At 38.1% G+C, this 20,889-nt stretch overlaps 1 protein-coding gene across 7 annotated transcripts in view; it reads left to right on the top strand.

Moving 5' to 3' along the window:
- LOC131690174 (titin) overlaps nucleotides 1-20,889 on the top strand; it is a 413,707-nt gene that overhangs the window by 48,888 nt on the left and 343,930 nt on the right. For all 7 annotated transcript variants that reach the window (XM_058975744.1, XM_058975739.1, XM_058975746.1 and 4 more), the window contains 2 exons: nucleotides 13,302-13,940; nucleotides 13,999-14,758. In XM_058975744.1, coding sequence (XP_058831727.1) covers nucleotides 13,302-13,940; nucleotides 13,999-14,758 — 1,399 coding nt within the window. The remainder of the gene's footprint in view (nucleotides 1-13,301; nucleotides 13,941-13,998; nucleotides 14,759-20,889) is intronic.

The following is a 20,889-nucleotide window of genomic DNA, read 5'->3' as shown; positions in this document are numbered from 1 at the left end:
ATTTGCACTTTTATTTCACCATTTGCTTGGGGCCAATATGGTGTTGTTCGGCATAGTTCTATTCCATACTCTTTGCAAAATTGTTGTAATGACTCACTCACAAATTGCGGACCGTTATTGCACTTCATGTATTCTGGAATACCGTATCTGCAGAATGTCTCATGCAAGGCCTGAATTGTTAGTTTAGCAGTGGTCTCCTTCATTACAATCACTTCTACGAATCGGCTGTAGTCAATTACGACTAATAAATTATGACCGGAAGGGAGTGGTCCCATGAAGTCAACAGCAATGTGAGCCCACGGTTTATCAGGCATCTGAGTCCTGATCATAGGTTCTGGTGGTGCCATTGAAGATACTAGTGTACATTCTTTGCAGCTTTTGACGAACTTTTCAGTCATTTTGTCCAAACCAGGCCACCAAACCTTTTATCGCAAACAACGTTTCATCACTTCAATACCTGGATGGCCCTCGTGACCCACTTCCAGTATCCTAGGTTGCAAAGAACTTGGAACAACCAGTCTTTCGCCTCGCAGAACAATGGATGCTGATTGGCAAAGCTCTGTTTGGCATGGTTTGAACGGCTTGGATCTGTCTGTCCACTGTCCCCCGTTTAAAACTTTAATCACCTCGGATTTGATTTCGTCCTTTTGCGATTCTTCACGTATCTCCTCTGATGTTATTGCTTGTGGAGTTACAGCTTCCGATAATAAAAAGATGTGATATTCACCATCTACATCGAACTGTTCAGGTGTTGACGAGGAGAGCCTAGATAATGTATCTGCAATATTTGTTACACCTGGTTCGTAGACAATGCGGTAACTATACGATTGAAGACGTAAAACCTACCGTTCGATTCGAACACATGGTTTAGATCGCGGGCTAAACATGAATTCGAGAGGTTTGCAATCTGTCACCAATTTGAATGTCACTCCTTGAAGATATAACCGAAATCGATCCACGGACCACACCAATGCCAACGCCTCACGTTCCGTTTGGAAGTATTTGCGTTCTAAATCTGTTAATGATTTGCTAGCATAAGCGATAACTCTTTTTACACCTCGAGCAGTTTCTTGCATTAGAACAGCACCTAGACCTGATGAACTCGCATCGGCTACCAAGATCGTTGAGTCCCGGGGATCGAAGAAACCTAAATTTTCAATTTTCGACACGGCTGCTTTAATTTCTTCAAAAGCAGATTGTTGGATACTGGTCCACTGGAACCTTTTGTTCCCTCTCAACATATTTCAAAGAGAATCAGTTTTGGTGGCCAGGTCTGGAATGAATCTTCCTACATACGTAATCAATCCCAGAAAGCTCCTTAGTTCTGCTATGCTAGACGGTATTCGGAATTGTTTGATGGCTGAAACCCGACTTTCTACTGGTCTGATACCTTCAACTGACAGCTCATGCCCTAAACACTCTAGCTTTTCCACATTGAACTGACACTTGATCCAATTCAACAAAACGTTGTACTCCTTAAACCGTTTCAGCAAATCATTCAGACGTTGATCATGCTCTGTTTGAGTTTTCCCTACCACTACCGCATCATCGAGATAAACCATTACTCCCTCTAGCCCCACAACGATGGTATCCATCACTTTTTGGAACAGTTCTGGGGCACAACTTACGCCAAACATTAAGCGCTTGTATCTGTATGTGAATTAATAAAATTGAAATCAGTTCCACGTTAACTATAATATTAATTTATTTCGAAGTAATTGAATAACACTTAAAACACCTTACCTGAAAAGTCCATACTTTGTTATGAATGTTGTAATTACTCGTGACGCCTCTGATATTTCTACCTGATGATAAGCATCCTTCACGTCTAGTTTGGAGAACTTCACTGCCCCCTTCACGCTGCTTAAAAGTTCTTCGATCAACGGAAATGGATGGGTTTCACGAAGAACTGCTGTATTTGCTTTGCGCATGTCTACACAGATGCGTAGATCTTCACTTTTCTTCACGATTGGAACAACGGGTGACACCCACGGAGAAGGTCCATTCACCCTTTCGATGATGTCCATGTCTAGCAAGTATTTCAACTTTTCATAAATTTGTTCTTCCAAGGCGATTGGCGCGCGTCTATATGCTTGTTGGATTGGTTGTATCTCCTTATTAATAGGGATTTCAACAACTATGCTTTTCATTTTCGGAAAGGTAATCTTGAGCGGCTCTTGGATTGTAGTCACATCAAATCCGATCTTCAACATTTTTAACAATTTGGCAGCTGTGTCTCCCAGCAGTTTTCGTTGCCCTTATTCCACAACATAGAATTTTGATTCTCTTAGGCGCAGTTCCAATTTGATCGAAAGGTGCTGAACGTTTGAGACAACGAACCATGAAATGTCCCAACTGGTCGCACTTTGCGCATTTTACGTTTCGCGCTTTGCACCTTTCATCCCCCTTCTGATGACCACGCCAACCACAGGCAAAACAATTCCTTTCTGTTTTTGATTGCATACCGCCACTTAAGAACTTTGCTGGCTGATACGGTCGCTTGAAAATCTTATTGATAGATCCAGTTGACCCTCCCTCGCTTTGACCACGATCGATTTCTTTTATTTGAATTTGTACATCGGCCAAAGTTGAAATAATTTCCTCGAGGGACATGTCCTTTGCTAAGATTCTACGTCTCAGCTCTGTTGATCTACAAGCTTCCACAATTTGTTCAGTTATTCTGTCGTTAATTTCCCTTGAATCATATCGATCGAATTCTGACCGTTTTGCTTGAATTCGCAAACGCAACACAAAATCGGCAAACCTTTCTTCTGGTCCTTGCACGATTTGTCGAAAAAGATGACGCTCATAATTCCGTCTACGCATTGGTTCGAAATGTTTGTCAAGCTTTGGTACTGCTACGCCATAATAAGGAGGGTCAGCCACGACATGTGGAACATCTTCCACTCCCGGAAGATGATCAAAAATCTCTTGAATCTCACGACCAGCCAAATACAATAACTGTGATCTCTTCTCCCACTGAGAGACAACACCAAAAGGATCAAAATAGCGCTCTAGCTATCGCTTCTATTTTTGCCACTCGACTGGCAGATTTGATCTGTCAGCCACCGTCTCAAACGATTTGATGCGCTGCATCGCATCCGTCCTAAACAAAACAAAGATGAACACGTTTCAGTAGCAATTCAATGCGTAGAACGAATAAAAAAGTAACATGAACATGTTTTCAATCTCTAACTTTCATGGTATAACAAAATAGAATGACATCTCTTCAAACAAACCAAACTCTCTTCCCATGTTTTTTTTCTCCGTTCCCTATGCCGTTGTGCAAAAGGCCTTCGAACACTTTTACGCATACAACATTAGATCTTTTCATTTCCCACTTACCGCAACCAGTAAATGGTACAATACATATAAAAATTCTCTCATTCTCCCCATTCTTTCATTATCGTTCTGGCACCCAGTTGCCACGATAATTCTCTCGAAATACAGATAACACAAATGAAAAGATGTGTCTTGCTCCCTCTTTTTTCACTTGGATACCCAGTTGCCACAAATATTTTCACTCTTGGCACACAGTTGCCACAACATCCACACTTGGCACACAGTTGCCATATTCTTTTCTGTTTCGACACACAGTTGTCATAGCTTTCTTTTCTCTCTCTGCAGTCTTCTTTCAGGTTGGTGGCACACACTTGCCATAACTTCGATAATAAAAACTCTATCTTTTGAATCCCTTTTTATTATGCCGCAAAACCTTACATTTTCGCTGGCAGACACATTTGCATTAGCACACGGTTGCTCAATACACACAGCATTTTTTCAATTATCGGCCATTTTGTTTTCCGCTCATTGCGTCAGCAAAAACAAACTGTCGGAAATACCCCATTTACTATCACTTTTGCTTACCTTTGCTGCATTCTTCCAACCACGAAGTCAACACACAACACTCGAAAAATTTGAATTTTTTTTCGCGCTTAATTTCCTCCACGTCGCCAAATGTAGTGTTTGGATAATGAACCGCACAAACTAAAACGACTTATCCGTTCGATGGTCAATCTAAAAGTGATACGTTTATTCTCTATTTCCATTACAAGTGGTGCTCTTCTCTCTCTCTCTCTCTCTCTCTCTCTCTCTCTCTCTCTCGCTTTCGCTACCCTCTCTTGAACTGTTGGCGTTACACTCAGCCGTTATTACACTCTAACATCAGATCACTACACTCCCGGATCTTCCTCCTTGATCCGCCGCTGGTTTCAAGTGATGTTTCAGTATCGACACATAGTATCTCAAGATCGTGGCTGTCGATCCATTGTATGTATGTGAAAATCGTACTGAATATGTAATATACATTTCCACCATTATATTGAACAATGTCTGTACAAATAAGAAAGGCACAATTGCATCACTAGGTGGATTAAAACAAGTTTTTTATTTTGGAAATAAGTCGAGTTTAGATGTAATATGATTAATAACGAGGATAACACGTTCCGAATATAGAGAGAAATTTATGAAAAATGGTGTTTTCCATTCGACTCTAGCTGATCGATTTTGATGAGCATTTGATTTTTGTTATATGACCAATTATATGAATAGGTCAAATAAATGTTCAAAAACAGTAATTTAAGGTCAAGATAGCATCATTTTGAAACCGCCAATATCGAAGGTTTAGTATCCTCGATGAGTTTTACAAACGTTAAACAGCGCATCATTTCATAAAATAATTTCCACGTTATATCGTCCAAGAAGTATTTATGGCGAACTTACAAAGGTTAATATTCATGTCTACAATAAAGTGTCAACAAATTCGCTAAAGACACGAACTCTGTTGCTATTTTCTGAAAAATTAATTCTGCATAATTTTAAAACTTTAAAAATTACGGTTTCGGAATTATGCCGTTTGGACAATAAGTTCGATTTTCACCAAACCGAATTTCTGGCTACGCCGCTGACTTCAAGTAAGTATAAACAAAGTCGTTCTACAGTCGTTCACAAGAAACATCTTCGAATACTGAAAATCTATGAAAACCCGATTTTATCAGCCAAATATGATATATGTTTGATGGGCTCTAGCAGACGAACAAGGCTGAATTCTAGTAAATCCTTTCTTGAGCATGTTTTCCTTATCATGAAGATGGAAATATGCAAAAATAAAAAGTTCATCATAATCAAAAATAGTTATCAGACTACATCAAGGGACGGGAATAATATTTTAACAGCTTCAGTTTATTATAAAGAAAAAGAAAATTGCCCGATTTAGTCAATGTCCCTGTTTTGTCAGCCTAAAATACATCATGAGACTGATAAAAACGGGTCTTTATTGTATGTACTATTCACTGTGTCCCACATTAATAGGTACATTCCATTTTTGGGGATTTTTTTTTATTGCATCGAACTAAAACAATTTTTAGGAAGTTTCAAGGGGTTATTTTATCGATTTCTTCCAAAATTTGGCGAACCTATTCCAATTAATTGGTATACTTAAGGGTTTATATGTTGCAGATAGAGAAAATACTGAAATTTTCAGCTTTTTTCCTACACAATATTACGAAAGCTTATTAAACAATTTTTCCTAACAAGTTTATGAAAATTATAAACTATTTGAATTTTTTTAATAGTTTTATTTTTTATTTAACCGTGATTTTTTTTTTAATAAATAGTGACCATCGCTTCACAACGTAGTCTATTTTTCATGGCTTGCGGTGACCACAATATCTCGAATTGCTGAACTGAAAATTATGGCATAGAAATTAATTTTTAGTATTCTGTACAGATTTAACTCGCCGCGCAGATAGCTCTGAATTAGACCCGCTGGTGCCCTAAGACGATTTCGCTAGATTTTCAGAGCACTGTGCACCCAGTGCATTAACGCAAGTGACGGAAGGTTATCGAAAAGTTTCGTAAAAATGAAAATTCCAGTAGTGATGATGGTTTTCCCAAACGGTTCGGTTTCGAGAGGTTTTTATTTGTTTTTTGGCATTAGGATTAGCGATAATAATTCAAATCAAGGATACTACTGGGAAGCCACTTTTAGAAAAAGCCAATGTCGAAGTAAAATTTGAAACTATGCACGCATGCACTTCAGAGATAGCGTGATATCAGGAATTGCGATTTCATTTCAATGCTTTTTTGTGAAAAGGGCGATACTTACAAATGTAAACATAGGGCTTTTTTCTTACATGCGAATGAGGGCTTTGAAACGCACCCAATTAACCTAAAAATTTTGATTCTACGATATTGCTTTCTTAAACTACAGCAAAAAATACAACGGGCGAAACTGTATTTTTGTTTGTTTATTTAAAGTTTCGCCCTCCACGCTCCATGCAAACAAACAAGGCGATACTTTTTTTGCTAGCAGTTTAGAAGCGAAACTGTCATTTTCGTATTTTTTTAGGATTATCAAGCTGATACCAGCTGTAAATAGTAACAATGATCGCTATTGAAAAAAACCCGGACGAAATCGGTGGTGTAGAAGGGTAGTTATTGTAAAAAAACGTAAGGGCGATACTTCAATGCTGATAGGTGGGACCGAAAAAGTAAACAATCGCCAAAGGGACGATACTATCATTTTGTCAATTTCAATAGCAAAAACAAATTTTAATTTAATAATTTCAAATATTTTATGAAGTTTTGGGTTTCGATCACTGAATCATGCAATCTAGGATATAAAAACACAATAGTTCTTAAATATGAAATAAAACCAAGTCTGGAAATATTCACTGTTGATTTTCGTTGAGTGGTATCACTGCTAGTATCGCCCTTTTCAAGAAAAAGCGTTGATTTCTTAGTTTTCAGTCGCGTTGGAAATTTGAGTAAAGTATAAACTTCAAATCGATTCAAAAAAAATTTCGATTTTTTTGGCTCAGTACAATATATAACCCCTTTGGGAAAATTCAGTTTTCCCACAACAATTTAGATATTTTATTAACAGAGCATTAACAATAATTCGTTGGTATGTCTATTTTATGGGCCATTTTTTCGCTTTCCCATTGATTTGGTTTGAGATTTCTAGCACTGATGTTGTCCTATGCTGATTTGAGCGATTCTCTGAGTCCTGCCACTATCCCATGTAGTATGTGTTACCAAAAACATCGCGAAGCATCATGTTCTAAATGTTCTCAAACGATATAATATCCGAAGAGAGTGATAAGAGTTATAAGAAATGTCTCATCACACTGTTAGGTGGATTAAAAGCGTTTTTACGTTACGAAAACAGGACCATGACCAAAAATCATGGCTTTTATAAGTATGTTCAATTTCCGATTTTGCTTTGTGAACTTCAGTCGCGGTTTCCGCCGAGAACTAGTTCACAACTTTATGAACATTAGTCATAAAACCAAAAGTTGACTCATGATTTTAGTCATAGTTATAGGAACAATAGTTCACAAAATCAAAATATTCTGGCTATTTTTCAGTGAACTATTTCATGAAATTCGGAATTTTATTCATGAATCCATTCAGTCCTCGTAAACTAATTCATGATTCCTAATATATTAGTCGCGATCCAATATGCGTGCTCGTGAAATGGTTCACAAAATCATCAAATATTATTCATGCACTCGTGATCTGGTTCATGATTCCTAATATATTAGTTTCGATCCATTATCAATGCTCGTAAAATAGTACACGACATCATGAAATATTATGCATGTATTCGTGAACCGGTTCATGATACCTAGTATAACAGTCACAACTTACCATTCGTTTTCGTGAAATAGTTCACGAAATCGTAAAATATTATTCATGTATTCGTGAACTTATTTATGATTCCTAACATACTAGTCACGATCCAAGATCCGCGCTCGGGAAATAGTTCACGACATCATGAAATATTATGCATGTATTCGTGAACCGGTTCATGATACCTAGTATAACAGTCACAACTTACCATTCGTTTTCGTGAAATAGTTCACGAAATCGTAAAATATTATTCATGTATTCGTGAACTTATTTATGATTCTTAACATACTAGTCACGATCCAAGATCCGCGCTCGGGAAATAGTTCACGAAATCATGAAATATTAATCATGTATTTGTGAACTGGTTCATGATACCAAGTTTAATAGTCCCAATTTATCATTTGTATTCGTGAAAAAGTTCACGAAATCATAAAATATTATTCATGTATTCGCGAACTGGTTCATGATTCCTAGTACATGATTTACGATTTATCTAGTAGCTATTTGCGTGCTTGTGATATTTAGAAGATATCCCTAATCATTTACAATTCCATGCAACATGGTAATGAAATTTTTACGTGAACTCTATCACAAAAGTTGGAGTATTGTTCGTGGAATCATTTTTGTTTTATGCACTTTTTTATGAAATATCCAATAATAGATATGCTAGCGACCAGTAATAGGTACGAGTAGTAGATATAAAAAAGCTATTAGAACCATGCACATCGTTATTTATTTGATATTTATTTGATAAGGATGTCCGGACAGAAAACGAAAAGCACACTGAGAACCCAAAATAGTGTGCGTGATATAGTTCATAGAACCAGATATCGCGAATGAGTCTTATTATAATGATCCAGTTCATATTGTCACGTTATTCCGAGTAAAAACCCCATTAGTAACCAAAAATTAATAGATCACGATAAGGCGAAGAGAATTTACGAATACCATGATAAAACTGCTGATATCATGAACATTAGTTACATTACTCTTTGAAAGTAAGATCTAAAATAAAATATCATGATAACATGAACAGAAATTACGAAAATCGTGAATAAGATCCTGAAATCATGAACACAAATCACACAACTAGTGACAAAAATATCTAAAATCGTGACCAAGATCCTGAAATCATGAACATGAATTGAACTATTCATGACTAAAATATCCCGATAACATGAACAGAAGTTACAAAAATCGCGTATAAGATCCTGAAATCATAAACTTAAATCACACAACTCGTGACAAAAATATTTACAATTGTGACAAAGATCCTGAAATCATGAACATGAAGCACTCTACTCATTTTGTCAACAGTTTTTACGGCATTTAATTAGCAAGGGACTGGAAGGTGAAGTATATTTTTCAATATTTAGAGCCATAGTACTCAAGGGAGAGCAAGGTGTTGAAGGGAGAAAGTTTAGAAAAGCGTGGAAGGTTAAATGGTTAACAAAAAAATGGTAAAAATAGAACTTACCGTGATGGGGATCCATCGTCGCAGCTTTGGGTGAAAGCTGCCGACACCGTGCAAATCAGCAACACATGTGACCATATATCACAGACGCTGAGACAGTCACAATAGTCGATAAAATAAAATCACTCAGGCAGGCAATTGGTGAGGGAACAAACAAAGCTGGCTCATTCAATGAGTTTCAACGTCGCAAATGCTTAGTGTGGAAGTTTACCGTGACTTAACTTTTTGTCGGTTCCGACAGCATGAAGTAACAAGTTATTTTACGCTTGTCCGGACATGCCGTAGACTCAGGTGATTCGCATTTCTAATGCCAAAAGACCCTGACTCCTACGGTAGCAGACAAAGGGTTAAGTCACCGGTACACTCTAAGCTTGCTCATATGACCCTTCCACGCTTTTCTAAACTTTCTCCCTTCAACACCTTGCTCTCTCTTGAGTACTATGGCTCTAAATATTGAAAAATATACTTCGCCTTCCAGTCCCTTGCTAATTAAATGCCGTAACAACTGTTGACAAATTGACTCAATAGGTCGTTAACAAAAATGGTTAACAAAAAAATGGTAAAAAAAACACTCTACTCATGACTAAAATATCACGATAACGTGAATGGAAATTACGAACATCACGACTAAGATCTTGAAATCATGAACTTTAATCCTGCTAACGTCATAAGAAATCACAAGAATCGCGAATAAGCTCTTGAAATCATGAACAACGTTTGGCTGTCTACTGTGTATTCCCAAATCATGAACAAGAATCACAACAAAAACCAAACATGTCCAGGGAACAACACCAAACCCAAACAAACATTCTAGTGTAACGCCATGTATATATTCGGGGCGATATGGTTTTTAGAAAACTCAAATAGTTTCATGAATATGAGGTTCATTATTCATAAATTCAGGAACTTGGTCACGGTATTCGTAAATCGTTCAGTTCACGAAATCGTGACCTTTTGTTCATGAATTTATTAACGGATTTTTTTCAGTGTATGTTCGAGGTCCTAATAGTTTTTTATCTAATGCTCGTGTCTATTACTTTGAACGCTAGCAGCTGGACATTTCATAAAACAGTGCATGGAATAAAAATGATTCCACGAATAATACTCCAAATTTTGTGAAAGAGTTCGCGTAAAAATTCCATTACCATGTTGCATGAAATTGTAAATGATTAGGGATATCTTTTAAATATCACAAGCACGCCAAATAGATTGTAAATCATGTACTAGGAATCATGAACCAGTTCACGAATACATGAATAATATTTCATGATTTCGTAAACTATTTCACAAGCACGGATATTGGATCGTGGCTAAAATGTTAGAGATCATGAATTAAATCGCGGGAATTGAATTGATTCATGAATAAAATTCCGAATTTCGTGAAATAGTTCACGAGAACATAACAAGAATCTTTTGATTTGTGAACTAATGTTCCTATATTGTATACTGAAAATCTAATTAAAAATAACTTGGCGGAAACCGTGACTGAGGTTCACAAAACGAAAACAAATATTCTCACTAATAAAAACGTTATTCAGGCGTTACTTCAGGGAAATTAAACATGATTATAAAATATATGATTTTTGTTCATGGTCCTGTTTTCATAACGTAAAAACGTGATTATTCCAGAATTCATGGCACTTTATTCATGATTTTGGGAACATTTTTTTTCGGTGCGGATGGACTGTCTTAAGCCATATTCGTCACAAACTTACTGTCTGCCAATGGGGATTGCTGACGTCCAAAAGGGGGTAACCCACAATTCACTCGTCCTTGCCTTATCTTTCGTTTTAGAGTTGTGGCAAAGTTGTTGCATGCCATCTAGCGCTTTATTTGATAATTTCTGATTAGTTCGGAATTCTGTCGCTAGGGCGGTGCTGTTATCAACTTTTTAATGGAACGAGATAGAAAGATGGTGTCCACGACAAAGTTGAATGTCAGGTAATTATAAGTATATCTTCTAAAGATACTAACTTCATAAGTCCTACATGTTTTGGAATATGGAGCATTTTTGAAAACCTAATCTGTAAGTTAAATTTTTAACCAAAACAAGCTCTATCTCATTCAACCAAATATAGCGCTAGGTGCCATACAGCAACATTTCCATAACTGTATAACGAAAGATAATAATTGATTCCAGGTTTTGCCTTTCTCATATAGAAAGGTTATGCAATCACTCTGAAAAACGTCAACCTAATCCCGGGCCAAATTTTTTTTTTGACTCGCATAAGGTTTCTGGATTTTACCAGTGGCGTTGTTGATGGTTTAAGGAGAGGGGTTACACCCCCCCCCCCTCTTTACCGTTCACTCCCCTCCCTTAAAAATCTCCTTAAATCACCCCTTAGCCCTCATACCCCTCCCTTTCAACCCCATCATCTTTAAACCATCACTATATCACAAAGCATACCAATTTAAGCTGCGGAGTCGCTCGTTCATGGGACTTTCGCCCTCTTCACATACCCACCCCCGCATGACAAAATGAGTTAGCACACAGATAACATTGATCTAATACTGATTAAGCACGATATTTTTTTGTTTCAAGTGTTTCACCGTCGACACGTAGCTCATCAAGTTCGTGGCTGGCAAGCCATTGTGTATAAATGCAAAGTGTACTAAGAATGTAATGGACATTTCCACAATTATGTTGAACATAAAAAGCCTCCGTGCCATAGTTTAGAGAAATGAGAAAGGCACAATTGCCCGGCTAGGTGGATTAAAACAGGTTTTTTAATTTTCCGACCACAATTTACTGTTTTTCTCTTGATCCCTTACTACTCGGTCAATTTTCAATGTAGAAACATGACAACTTTCACTGAAATTTTCGAAAAATGCGCTCAACAATATCATTTGTGCAAGAAGTATACATTAGATAGAAAATAGCCATACATATCAAGTATGTGAGCGGAACTCACCTTCAGGAACGAATGTTTGGGCCGAAACGTCAACGTACAATGCAATCCAACTAAAAACAGTATTATATCGATTTCTCCGATATGTGAGGTACAACATAACATTTACTGATGGCAAATCGATAGACTATTTTTTTAAACCTCGGAAAACGAGCGAGAACACTCGATTTTATAAGACACAACGTGAGGTTACCCCCTTTTGGACGCCAGCCAAAAGCCGCCGGGTTACCTCCAATTCTAAACTTTGACTGCTAATAGTAACAAATCCAAAAATTATTTTCAAAATTTTCTCAAATGACAGTCCACGTGGATTACTTAGAATTATTAAAAAATGAAAAAATGTTAATTTCGGAAAAAATGGGGGTTGGCCCCTTTTGGACATCAGCCATTCAATTATCGACCTATGCTTTATTTACCTGTGATCTGTATGATTAAAAATAATACTGTTTCACATTTTTATCATAAATTCAGTAGGTACGCGAAACTAAATAAGCTCAAACGGTAAACGAACACAAGGTAGCAAACTTTTTCACGCATATGGTAATTAGTTGCGGTTTAATTCCAACCGCAGTGACCCAATGCCTACTGCGATGGTTGTGAAAATATTTTATTGCCATAAAAACCACATTTTTTCTCAGCAACGTTAGGTTGATGACCACCAAGCCCACGGCATCATCAGCGAACAACATGAACTGAATAGGTGCAAGTCATAAAACTAATAAAAGTTTTTATCGCTTTGTAGTCGACTAAACTGTTTTGTTGTTTTCATCTTGATTTTATTGTAAACAGAGCATAGTGTAGTGGTAATTTCACGGTAGCAAAATTAGACTTGTAGAAGTGGATAGATATTTATTCTGGCGGAAAAAGCGCCAAGTGTATCCTTTGACCCCGCTTTAAAATTTATAGAGTGAAATGCTAAACATGATTGTTACTAGTTTCTACATTTCTCTCCATGGAAATTTAACGGCACATTTCGCAAATTTAGTCCAACATCGCCGTTGCGGATGTGGACAACTTTTAATAGCTTCAACGGTTGGAAGAACGATAAAATATTTACTGCCATGAAACTGTTTTCATATAAGAGTTTGAAGCATTGATGAATCTGAAAAATACACCCTGTGGATTAGAAGCAATTTCCGTTACGTTAGATATTGTCTTATTAAAGGCAATCGGTGCGATCCAAAAAGATAATTGAATTCACGTATTTCATATTCTTTCATCACAAATCAAACTCCTAACAGCACTAATCGCCAAAAAATTTTCCTTCCCCCCATCCAACACAGGCAACAAACTGATCGCCCACATCGGAGACCTGCAAAGTACAAAACCATTCATATCGCAGGACCTGCTCGATAGTCGAGAATCGATCCAGCAGATGCTGAACACCGTCGAGCGGAAACAGTCCACACTAAATATGGCACTGCACGAACTGGAACGAAACGTCGAAGAACTACGGGAACTGGCAACCCTGGAGGAGGGCGTAGTATACGTCACCAACTGGATTCTAACCACGGCGGAAACGATGCTGAACGCTCAGTTGAAGGTGGGTTATGACGTGGCGACCGCGGAGAAGCTTCGCCTAGAACACGAAATACTGGAACTGCAGTGTTGGAAAAGCTACGGTTTCTACGCGGAACTGATCTACAAAATTGACAACTTTCCAAAGATGAAGGAATCGGTGGCCTACAAAGATCTACTGTCTCAGCGCGAATGGATGGATTTCGTTTGTCGAAGTTTTGCGCAACGGTTGGAACGGCGGAGGAATGTGTTGATCACCTCGGTACGGTTCTATCGGCTGGTGGCCGAGTATTTCGACCGAACCAGCGAGGTGTTCCAGTCGTTGATCATGGGCGATAAGGTGGAGGATTTCGATTTGGCTAATTCGAAGCTGCAGAAGCTGAAGGATAGTCAACATACATTGGGTGAGTATCGTGAAATGTAGCCTTAAATGGACTTAGCTTTATACCTATTTAATTTTAGACTCAGTCGAAAAAGAAATCATTAAGGAGGGCGAAAAACTAAGCGACATCCTCTCGATGCCGGTAAAGGACGCAGTTGGCCGGGAAGTAAACGTAGACTACAGCGAAGACATTGCAAATGTTCGGGACATCCTCGACGCAACAATTTCCCGATCTCGGATATTCGTGGAAAGTGTTGAACTGCAAAAACTAACCCTGGATCAAATCACTCACATCTACAAGTACGAAATGGACGCGGAAACTGCACTCCAGTGGATGAACGATCTATACAAAGTGATGATTCGATCGCATACCCACGTGGGGACGAACGTTTACGAAATCCAAACGCAGAAGGACGAACATCAAACGTTTCAGGAAACGGGGAAAGGTACCTACAACTACGGTTGCCAGCTGTTGAATGCATCGCTTGCCTTGCGGCAATCCTGCAAGCTGGAAACGGATCGGAACATTGAAATGACCAAGCACATGCAGGAGACGTGGAAGCAATTTCAAGCCGTCAGTCAGGAGCAGTTGACGCGGTTGAGGGTATCGGCGGTGTTTCATCGAAGTGTCGAGGAACACTGTACTAAGTTGTACGAACTGAAGGATAATGTGCTGCGGATCGGGGAAATTGAAGAAACTAACCGACGGAAGGTTAGACTGCGAAAGTGTCTGGGCAGCCGGGAACGGTTGCTGGTGGAGGTGGGCCGAATGGTGCGGCTGGGAAGGTTGCTTAAAACGAGACTGAAAGAACCGTTTCTGTTGGATGATCGCGTCGAAACGTGAGTAGTTGGTTGGGTTCGGGAGGGGGAGATACATATATAGAGAGAGAGAAAGAGTATCAACATTGGTTTCCATATTATGTTCATGCCAAGTCAAATCCCGCTTAAAGTGTTGTTGGGATGTTTATGATCACTGTGAAATTTAACCGGATCGAAATTGCAATTCCGAACATTTCACTGCACCTTCTATAATTATCGTTTGAAGACAGAGAGGGAGCGAATATGCCACCCATGATACTAACAAATTTTCAACACTACTAACTGACTTGTATCGACTATCCGCTAATCTGTGGGTAAACCAGCTCAGCTGTTTGAGAGTTTTCGAAAGAGTAGCTGCATCAATCTGTGCAAGGGAACTCTTGGATAAATATAGTATACACGGACGCGTGAATTCGAGTTTAAGCCAGTAGAATACATCACTATGGGAGTGATTTATTAATAAACCATTCAGAACAGACTGGCGTTTGTTATGCAGTCAAGGGCCAATGAATTAGTTGAGGATGGGTTTCTTTTTAGGCGAAGAAAATTTTCTTTCACCATGGATAAAATCAATGCCTACTACTCTTAACCAACGGAAAGAGGCAGGACCGGCGGAATACGTGGGTAGTATGGGTAGTACTACCCACTCGAAAATAACCGAGGGGGAATTACCCACTCGATAGTTTGGAACAAACCGTAACCTGAGATTAACCATGTATATGTCTCGCGCACAAAATGAATGCGTCCGAAACTATCGATGTACAATCATTTTATATTTTGATTCAGATACAAATTTCTTTGCTTTACAATTTCAATTTCTTCAAAATGTGGGATAATAATCAGGATTCGATTGAAATTTAAAATTAGTTGTTATTTCTGTAAACTTTTATAAGAAAGGCAAAATACATACACAAAAGGGATTGATTTCATCATCAGAGTAGCAGAGACTGTGTCAGGGGAAGTGAAGAGAGGGCAGACAACAATGACAGGGAAAAGAAGAAGAAATTTAACATGCAGCTTTTTGGCAAACGGAAGACCACTGTCAGGACGTCATGAACCGGATCGCCGACTGACCTCCTTGGATCCGCAGGGAACTCCTTTCTTTGGGACCTGATTAGATGTTATCATACCTACCAAGAGAGAAGAGATAACTAAATTTGGACATCTATGATGGTAAAAAATATGTATATGAGAGACATATAGGGGAGATCGAGGATAGCCAGCACAGTGGAATGAGGCCGAATGTATTCGGTTAGCAAAGATCTGGCGTTAGAACACTAGGCGCGCGACCAGACAACATATTAAATGTCGTGATTAGCTCTCTCTCTACGACCCCAATATCACGGAGATGCGCATTCAACGTATAATCATGGGCTATGGCGCGAGATATCACTCGAAGAAAGTTACGAACCTCATCAATTCCCGTTAACCAAGATTTGTTGATACCTCTGGGATCTCTTCCCTGAAATTTGCCAATTTTACAGCGTCCTCTGACAAAAATAGTGCAAAACTCGTTGAAATTACGCAATTTTTCACAAAAATGACATTCTAATGCCTAAGTGTCCGTCTTCTCATTACCCGCAATAGAGCAGTGCGAAGGAGCTCAAACTAATATTTGTATCTGGTAATCTGGCATAGCACTCAGTAACTCTCATATTTTCCCCCAGAAACTATAACGATGTGGTCGCCGTCGCCACTCCACTAGTGTCATATTAAATAGCATAGAAGTTATGCATAGCTGTCATCTTCTGATGAACGTTACGGTAATATGCGCACTACAATGCTTAGCGCGAGCATTTATGCTGTCAGATAAAAATGTGTGTTTAAAAAGTTATCATTTCGTTTAAATACAGCATTATCATTTCATCGTGAAACGTCGATTTGAATGTGGATCTACACGGAATGCTGTTGTCACCGAAAGATTATTGGTTGCGTGTATTTCAATCAAAGGTTGAATCGAATGCACAACGTAGGGCCTAGCCACCAGTTGACACATTGTTTCTCTCGTTAATCCGTCGACGAACCGGTGCCAATAACCGCGTTTTTTCAGCTTTCGTCAAGTTTTTCAATTGTGTTTCTAGCGTCTTGTATATTCGGAGTATTTTTTTTGAAAATCTGCATGGATGAATGGGCGGTTTGTTCGTTTGACATTTTCAGCTGCGTCACTGAATATTGAAAATGAATGCGGCTGAATATGATCAATTTTCATTCAATGAATTTGAATATTTTTAACTCTGGTCACAAATATCACGCAGTTAGATAGATCGGTTTTCATCGTGAAGACAATCCCAGAATTGAAGTCTTCTAAAAGCAGCTGAGGTGCGATGTATATGTAAACAATATCAACAAGTCTTTGCCTTTGATTCGAACTTGACAAGTGACAACTTCAATACCTAGTACCGAGCAAAGGTTAATCCGATTGAAAGATTAGCACATTTTGATCCCCAAAAATAATTGAGGAAGATCTATATTGGAAGTTACCCAGGTTTTACAAAATACAAATGCATGGTGTAAAACCTGGGACAAAATGTATGAACTGAAATGTAGAAACAATTGGCGTTTTTGATGTCCTATGTGGAAAATCTTGCTCTTTTCTAAGATTCCCGAGACCAGGAACCACCTATTTTGGTTTTGTAACAGCATCCTTCAAGGGACAGTTTGAGGCTTTTACGAGGAAGCTATGGAGAGAAAGCGATTTTCCTTCTTCGAAAATAGATGGCACACTAGAAAATGTTCCCACAATGAGATGGTCAGACTCTCGCTCTTTAGTGAACGAGGAAGCGTATAAATTAATCATGGCCGGTAGCGTAGGCCTATTTAGCAATTCTTCTCGGAGCGTTCTTTGAAAGAGTGCTTCAATTTTCCCAAGCGGAGTCTCTCCACACCGTGCCTTGTTTCTACAATAGTTCTCTCCGCATTTTCCACACCGTGCCTTGTTTCTACGATAGGTAGCTGTAGGCCCAATGGTTTGTGACGAGGGCAATTCATGCCTCGCGGCACAAAAAGACGAACAGGTAGACGAGCCCCATTCAAAGAGTAGAAGAGCAGACCCTGCGAAAGGCTTGATATGAGGCTGATGAAAAATTAGTGGTTTTCTTACATTCCTCGATTTTTACCGAACGCAATTGCTTGCAAACCAGAATTTTCACTGACTAAAGCAAAGGGTTTTTAAAGAATCCAACCCCATACTTCTCAATTAGGGCCCCCGTAGGAGACTACACCATCAATCTGTACTTCCCAGGCGGGTACGTAGACAAGACTTCTTCGTACATGGCCGAGTGTTTAGTTAGATCCCGCATATATCGATGATGTTAAATGGCTTATATGTGGTCCGGAAGAAGACATTTCTGATGCCAGTTTTATTACATGGATATAATTTGTATCGAAAAGTGGACTTATCGGCATTATTTTGCCACCACATAAATATCCAAATCGACCTGCATTGAGCCTGAGGGGATGTCGGTCGTTGGAGATATTTTGCCGTTAGCCAACACTATCATGTAGGCTTCAGTACCTGCGAAAGTAATAATAATAATTAAAAACAGTTGCTTTTCACCATCAATAGCGTATAGTATAGAGTGATTCTTAGAGGGGGAAGGGTGTCAGCGTGAAAAACCCCTTTTTGCGATTTTTTTAGAACTGTGCGTGCAGCGATTTGATCAAAATGTTTTTTACATTATAGTTTATAATTTCAATAACATGTTGTAATTTTTGACGTAGGACTACGTCTTTATTTTCGATATAGGGGTGCCCGTTGCAAATTCTACAAAAATGGTATGTAACGAAAAGTGGTCCAATTTTAAACGTATATAATTCAGCCATCTCACGATAAATTTTCAATTTTTTGCGCATATCGCCCCGAAATACTTCTAAGAATAGATTCCAATAGATAAACCCAAAGATTTTTGATATCATGGCATTAAAAATTTAAATAATGAACAACCTAGTCAAAATATCGCGCATTTACACACAGAAGATAGCGCTTCCCTAGTCCAGCACGACAGATTTGTGCACCTAGCGCGCTACGCTTCTATGAATGACGTCATCATCGACTATTTAAACGGACGGATTTCGCCGAGCACGCTCAGTTGTCTCTTGAACAGCAAGCGGAGCAGATCACTGCGCTGTGTGTTTTCACAGCCAGTGTAGCTGAGTTAGAAGTCCGTTACACTGGCTGTGGAGGTATGCTACCCAGTGCTGTCCAACACGCGACTTAGCTAATCTGTTCGAATACTATGCTTTATTTGTGTTGTGCTCGTATCCAGCACACTTTTATGTATAATTATTCGTACACATATTCGTTTGTACATGCGAGCTCCATTTGCAAACACGGTTAACGTAGTGTCGTGGTATTAGTTGTCTCTTTTGCTCTACCCATCATCATCAGCGTTGATTTATTTTGCTTTGTGCGCTTGGGTTCAATGTTTGAGGCGAATGTGTAGGTAGGTAGATCTAATTTGTTACTAAATTGCACAACGAAAGTTCATTATTTACGTTCGATCAATTCATTGATTCATTTCCCTTTCACGTGATTCATTTCCACTCAGCCTATAGTATTTTGATCCTACTAATAGGTACATACTACAAAGCCTATTCATGAATGAATAAACTGCCACTTGAAAAACCGTTGGAAAACGCATCTTAGTCCATATTGTTTAAAAAAATTAGTCCATATTGTTTAAATAAAATTGTTCGCTACATTCGTATGCGTACTTTAGGAAAGTTACGATAATGGCAAAATATAACTAGAAAGCTTGGTCTATACATGAAATGTGATTATATTGCCTAAGATTTGATTTTTCTTCATTGGTCCGGGTTTTTTACCACATACAATCGAAAAAAAAATTCTGTCTTCTTTCTTCAGATCTTCTTAAATAAGTTTAATCGGATTCGATAACCTACTACAAATGAAATGACCTGATAACCAAGAAGGTTTGGTTCAATACGTAACATTCGATGTTGATTGGTTGTGATTAAACCATACGTAAGAAATATGTTTTATTTATTATTACTATAAAGGTACTAAGAAAATAAATATTTTACATTAAGTAGTATAGTCCTACGTCAACAGCTCGTGCAACCCCATAGGGCTGCCCCTTGTAGTTTTTATGCAAAAATTTCGACAAGCGACTCGGTGACGAAGGTTTTTCTAGAACGTCTCTGGAAAAAAAACCTGTTTTAATCCACCTAGCGGTGCAATTGTGCCTTTATCAATCATGAACACGAGAATTTTTGCGTTGTTTATATTCATTATAAGCTTCCAAATGTATATAATACATTTTCATTTTACACTACATGACAACAAGAAAAGAAATCATTATTCAAGTTCTAAAATTTTGTAAAAGAAAAAACAGCTACATTAACATAAAATTGAAAAAGGTGCCATGCCCGTAGCCAGGATTTTATTTCGGGAGGGGCTTAAAAATTATTGCATAAATGTATTAATTCTGATGACATGAGGAAACTGGAAACTAAACGTTATTATGAAAAGTTCTCAGTGAAAACAATTTCAAAACTAAGACAGTAGACACTAAAAAACCCTGAAAATATTTTGTCTGTATATCGACAAATTAATTTGATTATTATTAATTTTCAAGTTAGAAATTTCTCTAGTTACAAAAATGAATATTCAAGAGTTCAAAATATTTAGGGCTGCTTGAAAATGCTACGCATTCTAGACTACACGTTTACAAGGTGTAGAAGACGCCAAATTGGAATGAGTAGAAACATATCCTTGAACTTGAGTTGTCTTGTTTTTTAATTACAGCAAATTATCCGTTTCCTGTGAAACTTTTGCAAAACTTTTTGTCAATTCGTTAAACAAATAAGTATACATTAATCTGCTCAGTAACTGGTTTGTTTTTGAATAAAAATAAATAGCACTTGATTTTTTACAATCATCATCAAGATTGGAAGAGATGTATGACTTCTTGAAGAAAGTTGTAATGTTTGTCTGATTACAGGTTTGTTTTACCACTATTTGGGAAAAAGTTTCAATTAAAGTTGCTGCACCTAACGCATCAAAGTTGTACGGATAACTAAGACGAAATGAAAATCTTGAGTCGATTGGTTGATTTTTTCCTCTCTTTTCTCTGTTATTTAAGATTATCTCTCTCATTTTATACCATGACGAGCAAAAACAGAACGAAAGA

This window comes from Topomyia yanbarensis, chromosome 3 (assembly GCF_030247195.1).
Source record: "Topomyia yanbarensis strain Yona2022 chromosome 3, ASM3024719v1, whole genome shotgun sequence".
NCBI classification, from domain to species: Eukaryota; Metazoa; Arthropoda; class Insecta; order Diptera; family Culicidae; genus Topomyia; species Topomyia yanbarensis.
This window is presented reverse-complemented; position numbering and strand designations above follow the sequence as displayed.